Here is a 16,261-nt window from a genome sequence, read left to right on the forward strand (position 1 = left end):
TAGGTACTTACATCTGGCTCCAGTCCCACACACCTCTGGAAAGCCTTCGCTGCTCCCTCATAGCCCTCCAGAGCAAAGTAGGCACATCCGAGAGAAAACCACACGCCAAGCTGCACAAACACACGGAGAGTCAACAGGATGTTCGGGTGAATGTCAGGAGGAGTGTAACACTCCAACGGTCCACCGACCAGAACCAGTCCAACCAGAATCATTCATCCGAACTGGAAATCATAGGTCCAGTAATAATCTACCTAATCTATTTATTTTTTCAGTTTCTCCTTCGGGTGCGGGAAGATAGATTTCCTCCCTGGTTCTGGTTCTGGTTCTGGTGGAACGGGAGATTCTCATCATGATGTGCAGCAACTGTGTGATGCTTCATGTCAACATGGAGGAAATCCTCTGAGGAACGTTGTCAACTCTCTTCAATCACACCACATATGAAGATGGAGGTCCAACCTGGTACTACGAGGTGAACCTGATAAAGTGGACGTGTTGCCAATGGCAACGCCACATCAAGACTAACCTACACTAAAAACAAAGCGGATTGTTTAGATGATAACAGTAAAGGTGATGGAAGGAATGGAGCTGAACGCAGAAACAACACAGGAGTCAGTGTGCAATTGTCTGGTTCTGGTTCTGATGGAGGTTTTCTGTCCTGGTTCTGGTTCTGATGGAGGTTTTCCTTCCTGGTTCTGATGGAGGTTTTCCTTCCTGGTTCTGGTTCTGATGGAGGTTTTCCCTCCTGGTTCTGGTCCTGATGGAGGTTTTCCTTCCTGGTTCTGGTTCTGATGGAGGTTTTCTGTCCTGGTTCTGGTCCAGATGGAGGTTTTCCTTCCTGGTTCTGGTTCTGATGGAGGTTTTCTGTCCTGGTTCTGGTCCAGATGGAGGTTTTCCTTCCTGGTTCTGGTCCTGATGGAGGTTTTCCTTCCTGGTTCTGGTTCTGATGGAGGTTTTCTGTCCTGGTTCTGGTCCAGATGGAGGTTTTCCTTCCTGGTTCTGGTTCTGATGGAGGTTTTCCTTCCTGGTTCTGATGGAGGTTTTCCTTCCTGGTTTTGGTCCAGATGGAGGTTTTCCTTCCTGGTTCTGGTTCTGATGGAGGTTTTCCTTCCTGGTTTTGGTCTAGATGGAGGTTTTCCTTCCTGGTTCTGGTTCTGATCTCTCCATGGTCTCTTCAGGATGGATGATTGACTAACAGAATATTTGATCCAATCCGCTGCTTGGCTTCACCATGTCGTTATTTTTCCAAACAGTTTTAGATGAAGACGGTTATTATAAACCGGACTCATGTGGATCAGATCAGGGATCGGTTTTCATTGGATTAGATGTGAATGATACTGACTGGGACTGAACTGGACCGGGTGCAAGTGACCTGAGATGTAGTGAACTGGAGCTGTATAATGAAGCTGAACTGAGCCTCTGATAATGATGACATTAATCAGTTGGATGGAAACGGGACGTGAAACGAACTTCTTCTTCTGTGTTTTTTACCTGCAAGCTGTTGATTTTGACCGACTGTTCGAAGCACTCCACACACTGCTGGAACTCCTTGTTGCGGAGGTGCAGCAGAGCCTTGGAGCGCATGGCTCTGGCGCTGCGTCGGCCCGACAGCTCCCACGCCCGATCGTAGTACTCGGGGTCCCTCAGGATGTCTCCCAGTAAACAATACAAACTGGGAGTTTCCTTCTTCTCCAGCTCTCTGCGTACGATCTCCTCAGCCTGACACAGTACAGATGTCTGATTAAAATGTTTAACAGATACAGAAGCAAAGTGTGAAACTCATTCAGGTTGACAGAAAAACTGGGAAACAAACTGGGAGTTTCATGTTTCAGGTGCTGGAGAAGGTTTGCACTCGCTGCACCTCAACCTGCCACCACATGCTCTGAAGAGCTGCTGGGAGGTGGAACATCAGCAGACTGCTCTCTGTTTCCTAATCTCTGAAACTGAACCGCATCAGTCTAACCGCTGGAAGTGGCTTTATGTTGTCCTGTCTGCAATCTGAAGGAGATCTCTCTGAAAAATCCTTTACCTGAACAGGCTGCACCTAATGCTGACATGTTCCTGCTGGCATGGCGGGAATAGCGGCTGGATGCGAAAAAAACAAGCGAAGAGAGAAAAGAGGAAAACGGATTCTTCCTTTGATGAGAGACGACTGCTCATCTCAACAACATCCCTTTTCTTATTCAGATCTGACTTTATTACCGAAGCAGTTTTCGTTTCAATCTTTACCTTTGGTGCCGTCTCCTTCACCAGGGGCTCTTTACCTTCTATTCTATTCTATTCTACAGTCATTTAGCAGATGCTTTAATTCAAAGCAACTCACATATGTACGAGAACACCACAAGCAGGAAATCAAACACCTAAGGGACCAATTTTTTCAGTCCAATTCACATATTACCAGGTTTTAGTTTAATTTCTGTCCTCCTTGGTTTAATTTGTAACCATTATTTAAACCAAATCCATGTCCAGTTTAGCAACTAAAACCTTGTCAGGTCCTTAATATGACACACTGACATCTTTTCACAGGTATTTATTGTGTATGTGTGCTTGCACAGACAAGACAACCATCGCACTGGCAATTTGAGGAATAAAATCAGGCTGATACAAGGGCACCTTTATATGCTCAAGTCAGGATTAATAACAGATAAAATACTTATTATTAGATTTCAGGATTGGCAAATAAGGCAGAATATCAATAAAATGATGCAATGATCAAATAAAAACATTCCAGGAAAGGCTATGAAAGTTAAAAGTGTGAAGGCAAACACACTCAACTGTAAAATTAATAAGCTAATTTTTTTTTTTTTAATTCATTAAGGATGACTTAACTTTGTGAATTTAGGGTGTATCACATCCGAATAGTCCGCTAGACTCGGTTCGATTGGGGATTCGGCTCAGTTGTAGGGGGCATTCAGACAGAGCTCTTGTTCACGCTGCACTTTGGTCCAACCAGTCAAACCATTCGAATAATATATCCCCAATATATCCCCAACGGTGGCGCTGCACTAGTATTCAGAAAAAGAGAGGACAAGACCCGCGTGAAGAAGAAAACTCTTAAGAGTTAAACATGGAGACGAAACTATCACTGTTTTGAGTTTTTATTGTGTCTTATGCAAGTATACTGCAGAAATACACTGCAACAATGGACGCAGTATGAACACCAGACGAGACAGACCCTTAACGCCATCGCTATGGATTTACCCACAATGCAATGCTATGTCAAATGCAGGAATCAGAATTAATTTCCGAATTCCTTTGGTCTGAATTCAGATTTCCTCAAAGAAACCGGACAAACCAGAACATGTCCTAAAACTCTGTGTTCCGGACCTGTTAGATGACACAGGGCCATCTATTGTGTGTAGTTCTAGAGCTGCTTCTGCCCAGCAGCTTACGAAGGCTAAGAAACCGACACTATACAACTTTTACACCTGGGATCGTGCATTACGTTGCAGCAGAGGCGCGCGAGATGAACTTCACTCCCTAGAAAATAAATATAAACACACTGGCTTTTCTGAACATGCACAATCGTTAATTCAGCAAAGAATGCAAGATTAAAAGGGAGAAAGAGAAAAAACAAAAGCATTTGTAAGATTGTCTTTTACTGGAGAAAGCCAACAGGTCACGTATGATGCAGGATGGATGCTGAATAAGCCATCTATAGGTGGCATGTCACAAGGAAAAATGAAAAAGTTCTGTGGTGTGTCTTTAACACATGCGCAGGATGACTCGTGTGACATATCACACAATTAATCACTCTGATCTGATAATCTGGTCCATAGTCCTCACCAGATGGCAGCAGGAATGCAATAAATCACTGAGTGACCAACCCCCAAGATATCAAGGAGAAGTAGACCGTGCAATACATATACATTTAAATTTCATGGCTTTAAGTTTGAGGTTTCCTCAGGAAACAGATTGTCTACTTTAAGCACCTGGAAATGCTGTCACACATGCACATGAACCCTGAAATATTCCAAAGATGTTGTAGAACAGCAACATGCAGATTTTGCTCTGGACTAAAGCTCATAAATGACTTTCAGATCAGCAAACCCTGAGGAACTAAACCTGCTTGTGAAACAAACTGGAACAGAAAGCCATAAACCATGATGTCTTGAGCTCATGGTGATGAGGTGGAACGGGAGATTCTCATGGTGATGAGGTGGAACGGGATATTCTCATCATGATGAGGTGGAACAGGAGATTCTCATCATGATGTGGTACGGGAGATTCTCATCATGATGAGGTGGAACGGGAGATTCTCATGGTGATGAGGTGGAACGGGATATTCTCATCATGATGAGGTGGAACAGGAGATTCTCATCATGATGAGATGGAACGGGAGATTCTCATCATGATGTGGTACGGGAGATTCTCATGGTGATGAGATGGAACGGGAGATTCTCATCATGTTGTGGTGGAACGGGAGATTCTCATGGTGATGAGGTGGAACGGGATATTCTCATCATGATGAGGTGGAACAGGAGATTCTCATCATGATGAGATGGAACGGGAGATTCTCATCATGATGTGGTACGGGAGATTCTCATGGTGATGAGATGGAACGGGAGATTCTCATCATCATGAGGTGGAACGAGAGATTCTCATCATGATGAGGTGGAACGGGATATTCTCATCATGATGAGGTGGAACAGGAGATTCTCATCATGATGAGATGGAACGGGAGATTCTCATCATGATGTGGTACGGGAGATTCTCATGGTGAAGAGATGGAACGGGAGATTCTCATCATGAGGTGGAACGGGAGATTCTCATCATGTTGTGGTGGAACGGGAGATTCTCATGGTGATGAGATGGAACGGGAGATTCTCATCATGATGAGGTGGAACGAGAGATTCTCATCATGATGAGGTGGAACGGGAGATTCTCATCATGTTGTGGTGGAACGGGAGATTCTCATGGTGATGAGATGGAACGGGAGATTCTCATCATGATGAGGTGGAACGGGAGATTCTCATCATCATGAGGTGGAACGGGAGATTCTCATGGTGATGAGGTGGAACGGGAGATTCTCATGGTGATGAGGTGAAATGGGATATTCTCATCATGATGAGGTGGAACGGGAGATTCTCATGGTGATGAGGTGAAATGGGATATTCTCATCATGATGAGGTGGAACGGGAGATTCTCATGGTGATGTGGTGGAACGGGAGATTCTCATGGTGATGAGGTGGAACGGGAGATTCTCATCATGATGAGATGGAGCGGGAGATTCTCATCATCATGAGGTGGAACGGGAGATTTTCATCATCATGAGGTGGAACGTGAGATTCTCATGGTGATGAGGTGGAACGGGAGATTGTCATCATGATGAGGTGGAACGGGAGATTCTCATGGTGATGAGGTGGAACGGGAGATTGTCATCATGATGAGGTGGAACGGGAGATTCTCATCACGATGTGGTGGAACGGGAGATTCTCATGGTGATGAGGTGGAACGGGAGATTCTCATCATGATGAGATGGAGCGGGAGATTCTCATCATCATGAGGTGGAACGGGAGATTTTCATCATCATGAGGTGGAACGTGAGATTCTCATGGTGATGAGGTGGAACGTGAGATTCTCATGGTGATGAGGTGGAACGTGAGATTCTCATGGTGATGAGGTGGAACGGGAGATTCTCATGATGAGGTGGAACGGGAGATTCTCATCATGATGTGGTGGAACGGGAGATTCTCATGGTGATGAGATGGAACGGGAGATTCTCATCATGATGTGGTGGAACGGGAGATTCTCATCATCATGAGGTGGAACGGGAGATTTTCATCATCATGAGGTGGAACGGGAGATTTTCATCATCATGAGGTGGAACGGGATATTCTCATCATGATGAGATGAAACGGGAGATTCTCATGGTGATGAGGTGAAACGGCAGATTCTCATCATGATGAGGTGGAACGGGAGATTCTCATGGTGATGAGGTGGAACGGGAGATTCTCATCATGATGAGATGGAACGGGAGATTCTCATCATGATGAGGTGGAACGGGAGATTCTCATCATGATGTGGTGGAACGGGAGATTCTCATCATCATGAGGTGGAACGGGAGATTTTCATGATGAGATGGAACGGGAGATTCTCATGGTGATGAGGTGGAACGGGAGATTCTCATCATGATGTGGTGGAACGGGAGATTCTCATGGTGATGAGATGGAACGGGAGATTCTCATGGTGATGAGATGGAACGGGAGATTCTCATCATGATGAGGTAGAACGGGAGATTCTCATCATGTTGTGGTGGAACGGGAGATTCTCATCGTGATGAGGTGGAACGGGAGATTCTCATCGTGATGAGGTGGAACGGGAGATTCTCATCGTGATGTGGTGGAACGGGAGATTCTCATGGTGATGAGATGGAACGGGAGATTCTCATCATGATGAGGTGGAACGGGAGATTCTCATCATGATGTGGTGGAACGGGAGATTCTCATCATCATGAGGTGGAACGGGAGATTTTCATCATGATGAGATGGAACGGGAGATTCTCATGGTGATGAGGTGGAACGGGAGAGTCTCATCATGATGAGATGGAACGGGAGATTCTCATGGTGATGAGGTGGAACGGGAGATTCTCATCATGATGAGATGGAACGGGAGATTCTCATCATGATGAGGTGGAACGGGAGATTCTCATCATGATGAGATGGAACGGGAGATTCTCATCATGATGAGGTGGAACGGGAGATTCTCATCATGATGTGGTGGAACGGGAGATTCTCATGGTGATGAGGTGGAACGGGAGATTCTCATCATGATGAGGTAGAACGGGAGATTCTCATCATGATGAGGTGGAACGGGAGATTCTCATCATGATGTGGTACGGGAGATTCTCATCGTGATGAGGTGGAACGGGAGATTCTCATCATGATGTGGTGGAACGGGAGATTCTCATGGTGATGAGATGGAACGGGAGATTCTCATCATGATGAGATGGAACGGGAGATTCTCATCATCATGAGGTGGAACGGGAGATTTTTATCATCATGAGGTGGAACGGGAGATTCTCATCATGATGAGATGGAACGGGAGATTCTCATGGTGATGAGGTGAAACGGCAGATTCTCATCATGATGAAATGGAACGGGAAATTCTCATGGTGATGAGGTGAAACGGCAGATTCTCATCATGATGAGGTGGAACGGGAGATTCTCATCATGATGTGGTGGAACGGGAGATTCTCATGGTGATGAGGTGGAACGGGAGATTCTCATCATGATGAGATGGAACGGGAGATTCTCATGGTGATGAGGTGGAACGGAAGATTCTCATCATGATGAGATGGAACGGGAGATTCTCATCATGATGAGGTTGAACGGGAGATTCTCATCATGATGTGGTGGAACGGGAGATTCTCATGGTGATGAGATGGAACGGGAGATTCTCATCATGATGAGGTAGAACGGGAGATTCTCATCATGATGTGGTGGAACGGGAGATTCTCATGGTGATGAGGTGGAACGGGAGATTCTCATGGTGATGAGATGGAACGGGAGATTCTCATCACGATGAGGTGGAACGGAAGATTCTCATCATGATGAGGTGGAACGGGAGATTCTCATCGTGATGAGGTGGAACGGGAGATTCTCATCGTGATGAGGTGGAACGGGAGATTCTCATCGTGATGAGGTGGAACGGGAGATTCTCATCGTGATGAGGTGGAACGGGAGATTCTCATCATGATGAGGTGGAACGAGAGATTCTCATCATGATGAGGTGGAACGGGAGATTCTCATGGTGATGAGGTGGAACGGGAGATTCTCATCGTGATGAGGTGGAACGGGAGATTCTCATCATGATGAGGTGGAACGGGAGATTCTCATCGTGATGAGGTGGAACGGGAGATTCTCATCATGATGAGGTGGAACGGGAGATTCTCATCATGATGAGGTGGAACGGGAGATTCTCATCGTGATGAGGTGGAACGGGAGATTCTCATCATGATGAGGTGGAACGGGAGATTCTCATCGTGATGAGGTGGAACGGGAGATTCTCATCATCATGAGGTGGAACGGGAGATTCTCATCATGATGTGCAGCAACTGTGTGATGCTTCATGTTAATATGGAGCAAAATCTCTGAGGAATGTTGTCAACTCTGTTCAACCACACCAAATATTAAGACGGAGGTCCAACCTGGTCTTACGACGTGAACCTGATAAAGTGCACAATGAAAAGCAATGTCACATCAAGAACAACCTACACTGAAAAGAAACCGGGTGGTTTAGATGACAATAACAGTAAAAGTGATGGAAGGAATGGAGCCGAATGCAGCCACAGCAGAGTCACAGGAGTCAGTGTGCAATCTTGACCCAAAACAGAGAGAAGTAATGAGATCTGCTCAGCAGAGCAGTCCTAAACATTATTTATGTGCAGCAGAGCATTACTTTGTTCCACCGTGTCCCTGTGAGTCAAACAGGAGGAGAGCGGTGAGAGAGAAGCAGCATTGGACACAGACCAAATCCTTTTGAACAAATGAATTACCTCGTTATTTTGGACCCTGTGAGGACATAACGTACTATTGGTTGGGACTACGACAACACATGGTTCAGGACAAGAGGGGAGAAGGAGACTTTTAATATTAGCCAAAAGGCATCCCGACTAATCAGATTGGAAACAAAGCAGTCTGTAATTGAATAGAAAAAACCTGGCAGACCGCTTGGATCCTGCCGTGGGCTTCGACAGTCAGGTCAAGAATCCGTTTCAACATTCACATCACCACTGCACATCTGAAGCATATGTTTGTTTTTAACCTCATGTTCATGTAGCTAACAGGCTCCATCATGAGTTGAATTTTTTTTATACATTCACGAGTACTACGGTTGTTACCAAAGGATCCCACTAGGGGGAGCTACAGGTAGGGTAGGGTTGCTGAACATATAGGGTGTAAAAATAAACTGCAGTGGCAACAATGTGTCACAAACACTTGGTTTGGGTTCAACAAACTTGGTTCCATCATTTTTACCACTGTCGACCTTGTGACCTGACAGCTGGTCAAACTGGTCCCTACACTGCCACCTACTGGTTACTCCCATGTAGCAGATTGTGAATATATTACAATAATTTCTGAAGATTTGAAAAAAATTATGCTTCAAACTTATAACACGCAAAGCAGTTACAGCAAACACATGTACACGTAATTAAAAGCAAGCATATCCTCAAACTGATACACAACACAAACTTTTGGACGTCTTTCCATCTTTCCATCTGATCTAGATCATAGACTGTAAAGCAGCTAAAAGAGGTAAGCAGGCTAAAGCTAAGTCATGGTGTTAAACGGCTAAAAGACGCTGTTATGCTACATTCTGTCTTCTTGCAGCACGATATTGGGTACCTGTCAATCAAAAGGACACGCCCCTAATATGCCAAATTTCAAGATAAACTACTTCTAACCGAAGAGTTAGAAAATAATTCCCGTCACCAACAGTTGTCACAAAGGTAAATCTGACCTATTAAGCCGAAAATGGATTTTTGTACCAGGCTGTAAACATGTTTATTTCTGCTTTTAATTTGGTCTTTTTAACATGGAGTCAATGGGGATTTGCTGCTTTGGAGCCCCTAGTGGATGAAGGGGGAACTGCAATTTTATGCACTTCCACATAGCAATTCTGTAAAGTGGTGTAATCACTGGCAAATCCAGAATTTCCCTGATACAGACTGAAGACTGCTTCCAAGGATAAAGGATCAATATGGATGCCTGGGAAATTTCAGAGCTGGATTTACCAACGATGGTCGTTTCTGACTTAAAGACTCCTAAGTGGCACAAAGGCAAAAATGGAGGGGTAGCAGAGGAGGTACTTCCTCAGATGGATAGAAAATTTAATTTATATTGAGCTCTACATGAGATGTAAATTTTGTTACATACTCCCTGACAAGCCAGAACTTTGTTCTTGTTCTAGAAGTTTTTCTCCAGGTTGATGTCTTCCATGACAAGCTTTGCCCACCAGAAAAATGCTCTTCTTAGCTAATGTGTCAGGAACAAGCTCCAAGAATTCCCACACCAGGAGGACACAATGACGTAATTTTGTTCTCCTGGCCTCAAAAACAAGAATAAAGCTGGAATAGGCTTAAGCAGCTTCAGCTGCCCCATCTTTTGTTATGGAGGGGCGGAACAACACATGAGAGACTCACAAGGGAAGATGGAGCAACAACAAAACCTGGCCGTGGTCAATGTCCTCAGGAAACAGATTGTCTACTTTAAGCACCTGGAAATGCTGTCACACATGCACATGAACCCTGAAATATTCCAAAGATGTTGTAGAACAGCAACATGCAGATTTTGCTCTGGACTAAAGCTCATAAATGACTTTCAGATCAGCAAACCCTGAGGAACTAAACCTGCTTATGAAACAAACTGGAACAGAAAGCCATAAACCATGATGTCTTTTTTCCTTTCCTACTTCCAGATACAGAAGCTCTGAAAACTTTTCTATATTTTTCATTCAGCTGATGATAGAACAGAATGATGAGTGTCTGCTGAGAGAGAGCACTGCACTGATATTGATTCTGATAACCCTCTCCGGAGGTTGACTGGACCAGATGGACTTAATAATGCTTCCAAAATAAAGTGAAGTGTGTGTTTATGTGTGTAAATGAGGGATTTCACACATCTACAGACCAGGAGAAGATAAAGGGGCTGGCGGGGGTGATGTAACCCTCAGTATGTGCTTCCTCCACATCAAACAGCAGATTAACTCCTCTGTAAGTTGCTTGCCCAGCATCCCTGTGTGTGTGTGTTGAAAGTAGGGTTGCTGCTGTGAAAAATGGCCTTGTCTGGACAAAGAAGTGCTGGGTATTAAATGGTCCCTCAGCCCAAAGAACGAGAAAGCAGCAAAAGCTCCCAGAGGGCAGACATCAGAGTCTGTGTGAGCGTTTGTGTGTGTTAGCAGACCCTGTTCAAGGTAAAATCTTGCATTAGTTCAGGCAGGAATGCCGTTATCTCACCACCTGTTTAAGAGCAGACCCATGTGAGGGTAAATGGTGATGTAGCTTGAATGCATGGTAATTCGCTGCTATAAAGTTGTTTGTTACCACCCAACAACACTCACATAGCCTTTCTTCAAAAGCTACCGCCACCTCTATATTTGTTGTCCTGTTATAGTCTTCCTCTTCACCAGTTGGTTTCTTTCACTGGTTGCATGTCAGATGCACTGCTCAACACTTCCCCTTTGCGTTGCACCATTTACTGCATCAACTGACGGATCTGCAAGACCCCCAAAAATGGGCCAAAGCATGCAAATAAACGGCGCAGGAGATTAACAATGGTGTGCGTCTGTCTGTGTCTGCATCCAGCATAAGTGGGCAAAAAGGGTGCATTTAAACAGGAAAAGATCCGTAGACTTGGGTGGGGATTTTCTTAAAAAAAAAAAAAAAAAAAAAAAAAAAAATGTACACTGTCCTTTGGTTTGGTTTTCTTTACACTAAACTTTACTTAAGTGGACCAAGTCAACTGGAACTACATTTACCCACAAAGGGGCGATATTCTTTCAAATGATCACTGACCAACATGATAGAAGAAAATTAGGCTCATTTATTGGCCAGGACTGAAAATGGCTTCTTTACCACAATTAAACACTGGAGCAATAATAAATTTACTCAGTCTTTGAGTTTCTGTTTTTATTTTGGTGTTCAAACCTCATACGGTTGTTTTACCAGAATCTGTCAGAATGAGCAGCATGAGAGGCAGCAAGATACCCAACATGCTGTGGCACATCACGTCCTACGTCGCTTCCTGGTTTTGGTCCACTGGATGGTCCGTATGTGTTCCCAGAGTCTGAAGACCAGTTCACCATCAAGTGGACCAAAACCCCCATTTTTCAAATATATGATCCTGCTTTCCTGATGCTGCTAGATGTCAGATAGTCCACGTGCGTGACTTAACAGTCCCTGACACATTATAGCCAAAAATTTGCCTTGTAAACATCTTCACCGATGCTGCAGCCAACAATGCACCTTTTTTTTTTTAACATCTGTTTGGCAAGTGCTTTAGATTTTGAAGATGTAGAGTAGGCCTAGCGGGTACAGTAAACATTTCTAAAAGGTACGGGTCTCCTGAGGAGCATGCAGGAGTAATGTCTGTCTTGAGGCAACCGTGACTTTACAACATGCAGGTGCAGAGGGGAGGAGGCTGGGACCTGCAAAGGTTCTGCCCGAAAAGACGTTTTTGCTGGCTGTTGTATTTTCTGTGCTTTATATTGTTAATTATTTTTAGATGGGTTGATGTGCATAACTGATGTGTAGTCTGTTGGAAAGTTATGAAAATACGAAACAAAATACGTTTCGTATGGGTTCAATACAGGATGCAACGTTTGTCTGTCTATTAAAGGATGATTCTGAATTTTACGGGACGGGTGACAACCCTATCTTCACCTCCCGAGCTGGTTTGGAGGCCGAAAGTTTAACAGCTCTTTCTGACAAAGGTTTCAAATATAGGAGACAACAGACCAGAGCAGCACAGTTACTAAACCGCCAAAAAAATGTTGCACTTCAGAACCAAAACTCCCAGATGGTAAGACGAGGAAAATAACTGGTTTTGTTGGAGCTGAATGCTCGTAGGTTTTTAGTTCACCTGGTAGAGCAGCTGCTCTTTAAACACAGCCAGGTGTAAGGTTCAATTCCCACGTATTCCTGATATACTTCCTCATCTTCTCTGAACAATATAGGACACTAGAGCTCACACAATGTTAAACATATAATAACACACACAGTATACAAATAGCCCGTTTTATAGTTTAACCATGACGTTTTATAGTTTCAACATATAAACACAGATTTTGGGTGTGAAGATGTCATTGTGGGCCGCCATTCAGTTGGTCAGAAAAATTTTGGCCAGGCCAAATCTAGTTGTCGACCCCTGTTATAGGCAATGATCCGCAGCCCTGGTCATCAAGGTCCACAATCCTGCATATATTAGATCAGCTGTCACCAACTCCAGTCCTCAAGATGGTATTACATGTTTCCATGCTGCAAAATAGATCTCTGACAAGTTCTGCACAAATCTGCTGTTGAGTTCATTGGGATGATTCAGGTGTGCTGAAGCTGAGATGCATTCAAAGTCAGCAGGACACTGGTGGCCCAGGAGGACTGGAGTTATGGAGTTACTGTACAGATGAGTTACTGAACGCTCCCTCATGGCTTCTTTTTGACTGGATGTAGAAGTTTGCTGAGAGCTAAGACCATGATGAGAACATCTGAACTTAGCATCTATGTTGTTCTGTGTGAAATATGATCCATGGTGCTGAACACATTGATCATAATATAACTGATCTGTCTCTTTGATTTAATGATCTGTATGATTACATCCTGATTATTGATTGAAATTGTAAGACTGACTTTTCTATACATGAACTAAAGTTTTCTGTTAAATAGTGAAGGGAAATACTTTAATGGTACTCTATGCTTAATCTGCTTTGATATGAGACAAATATTGAATTATTAATAAAGAATTTAGCTTTTTATAAATTAAAAGTTCCTCTGACAAACGGGGTCTGTCCACAGTAATCCACTACCCAACCTGTTACTGTGTCCTAGTACTTGGCCCTGAGTGTTAATGCTTTAGATGAATTTTTCATGAAAAGTGTATGTCTGCGTGCACGTACCTTTCCATGCTGGCCGAGCCTCTCATAACAGATAACCACGTCCTCCCAGAGCTCAAGCTTCTCATAGAGCAGCAGAGCTGAACTGACGCAGCCGAGGTCTATCAGGAGGGTGGCCAGCTGTTTCTGCACAGGACGAGAACACAGCCGTCAGCATGCTGATAGAGGAAACCTTACGTCCGCCACCTCCATTCGTCAAGCAAGTACAAGCAAGGATGCAGGTGTAAAATGTAGAAAACAGTCATGAGTAAGGTCAGACGGATTGCATATGATGCCTTGAAATGTGCAACACCAACAGCATGTAAAGCAAAAGAATGACCTCGCCTCAAAGGTATAAAGATGAAATATTTGCTTATGAAAACAAATTTAACACACACACCCCAGCAGTGCTTTGTTACACATCCACCTTCATTCTCCTGTGAGGAGAAAAAGCATGGCTGCGCTTGCTGCAATCCTCCTCCTCAACACACTTTCAAGTCCCCAGGCAGCAATACACACTCTTCAATTCCAGCTTTATTGCTGTTATCAGTTATTACATGGTGCCTGGGTGATGCCTCCTCCCCGACGGCTCGCTCCCTCTCTCCAACACTCTGCCTTCTTTAATCTCCTGGACATGTCTAAATCTTTATATGAGTGCTTATTCGCCTTACTGCTCTCTCCCTTTCCTCTCCTCCTCTTTCAGGCCAGCATAAGATTCATCTTCATAGATCTTCTGATACTTTGTGCTTCAGCAAATATGTCACAAAATGTCATCATTGTAGTTTCCTACAGTCCCTCTGAGGCCGTTAAACTTTATATCCCAGGTTTTCTGCTTGTCTCAGGCTTGTCTTGCTGTTTGTGGATTAAAGTGGAAACACAAAAGTAAACTGTGTAACTGAGATCAGGTAATATAGAAACACAGGGGTTAATATGTATAGTTAAAGGACTCAAGTCTTACTTTGGGAGCCATAAAAGTCTCGGAAATACAAGACATATGACGACCTTTTCTGGGATTTCTTTACTGTTGGTGTATTGTTTTGTATTTGCATTTTGTATTTGTGTTTTTTTTTTTTTTTTTTTGCCATTCACATTTTATTGATTTTTAAAATGTTTTTATGAACAATAACAAAATCCACCGAAAAACAGTGGATAACAAACATAGCGTAGGTAGAAGGGCGTAGTCATACAAAGTCTGGTCTTACAGCAGGAATATACATTAACCATTTTGACCAATAGTCATCAAAAATATCCATTTGTAGCTTCAATTTAAAAGTTATTCTTTCCATTGTAAAAATCTTGTAAATCAGGTCAATCCATTCAGTAAGAGTGGGAGTTTCTGTCATTAGAGTTACACTTTTCCTTGCAGCTACCAACAAAATTCTCATCAAATATGAGTCTGCTTTCAAAAGGGTTAAATCTCTTAGATCGCCCAAATACATAATTTTAAAACTTAAATTAATTTTTATTTTAAACACTGCTTCCAGTACCTTATGCACTTCTTTCCAAAATGGGGATATAAAAGTGCAATCCCAAAAGATATGAAAATGATTTGCCAATGCCTGACCACATAACCTCCAACAGTCTGTTTGAAGTGAGCATCTAGACTTCTGAGCTGGTGTACAAAAATAACGCATCACAGTTTTTGTATTTGTGTTTTATACTTGTACCAACACTGAAGTAAGGAGCATTTGGAGCTCTTTGATGGAGTTTTTTGTCTCAGTAATAATTACAGCAACAACATGAATTTAAACATGCTTAATGACATGAAGTACCTGTACCGCCCACCTGGGCGGGACCTGGCAGCAGTAGAAGACTTTGAGCCGCTCGGTGACAGGACAGACTTTGTCTTCGAAGTGATCTACTATCGCCTGGAAAAAGAAAAACAAAGGTGATTTTGTAAAACTGGGAAGGTTTTTTTCTTGGAAAAGTCAAATAAATGAAATAGAGCAGCAGTATCACAACTGCTGTTATACTACATCAGCAAAGCCAACATGGTTTGGAAGCTCACAGTACTGGTTTTATGTTCAAAACAAGATGGTCAGGTTTGATACGGGCTCATTAAATGCAAACAGAGTTGGATAATATTATCAGAAAGCAGGGTATGAATGTTGCTTTCTATTCAGACAATTCTCGGTTACACTTCTCCATGATGAAAACCAAGAAAACAATCATCTGGTTAGATTTCAAACTTTCTTTTCTGATAAATCTTCTGGTCAGGTCTGGCTTGGTGACCCTGATCCATCCCTTTAGTCCTGCTGCTACAGGCCTGAGGTGCTGGGAGACGTCTCATGATGCACTGGGAGACGCCTCATGATGCACTGGGAGACGTCCCATGATGCACTGGGAGACGTCCCATGATGCACTGGGAGACGCCCCATGATGCAATGGGAGACGTCCCATGATGCAATGGGAGACGTCCCATGATGCACTGGGAGACGTCCCATGATGCACTGGTCTCCTCTCTGCTCTCTTTACTCTCCATGTAGAATAATCTGACATTGTTGTTGTCATTCATTTGTGATTCTCTTTTTGTGTTTCGTCTATCCTGGTTCTGAGGAGGTTTTTCTTCCTGGTTCTGTTGGAGTTTTTCCTCTCTACTCTCTCCTCATACAGCTCAGGATGGAGGATTTACTGACTGAAAGACAATATTTAATCCAATCAGTTGGTTTCCTCATTG

At 43.5% G+C, this 16,261-nt stretch overlaps 1 protein-coding gene across 1 annotated transcript in view; it reads right to left on the reverse strand.

Annotated features, from left to right (window-relative positions):
• ttc27 (tetratricopeptide repeat domain 27) overlaps positions 1-16,261 on the reverse strand; it is an 87,385-nt gene that overhangs the window by 15,905 nt on the left and 55,219 nt on the right. Inside the window, exons 11-14 of the mRNA XM_079248405.1 lie at positions 15,357-15,452; positions 13,609-13,731; positions 1,489-1,716; positions 12-110 (exon numbers count right to left, since the gene is read on the reverse strand). Coding sequence (XP_079104531.1) covers positions 12-110; positions 1,489-1,716; positions 13,609-13,731; positions 15,357-15,452 — 546 coding nt within the window. The remainder of the gene's footprint in view (positions 1-11; positions 111-1,488; positions 1,717-13,608; positions 13,732-15,356; positions 15,453-16,261) is intronic.

The sequence above is a fragment of the Telmatherina bonti genome, assembly GCF_933228915.1.
Source record: "Telmatherina bonti genome assembly, chromosome: 11".
NCBI lineage: Eukaryota > Metazoa > Chordata > Actinopteri > Atheriniformes > Telmatherinidae > Telmatherina > Telmatherina bonti.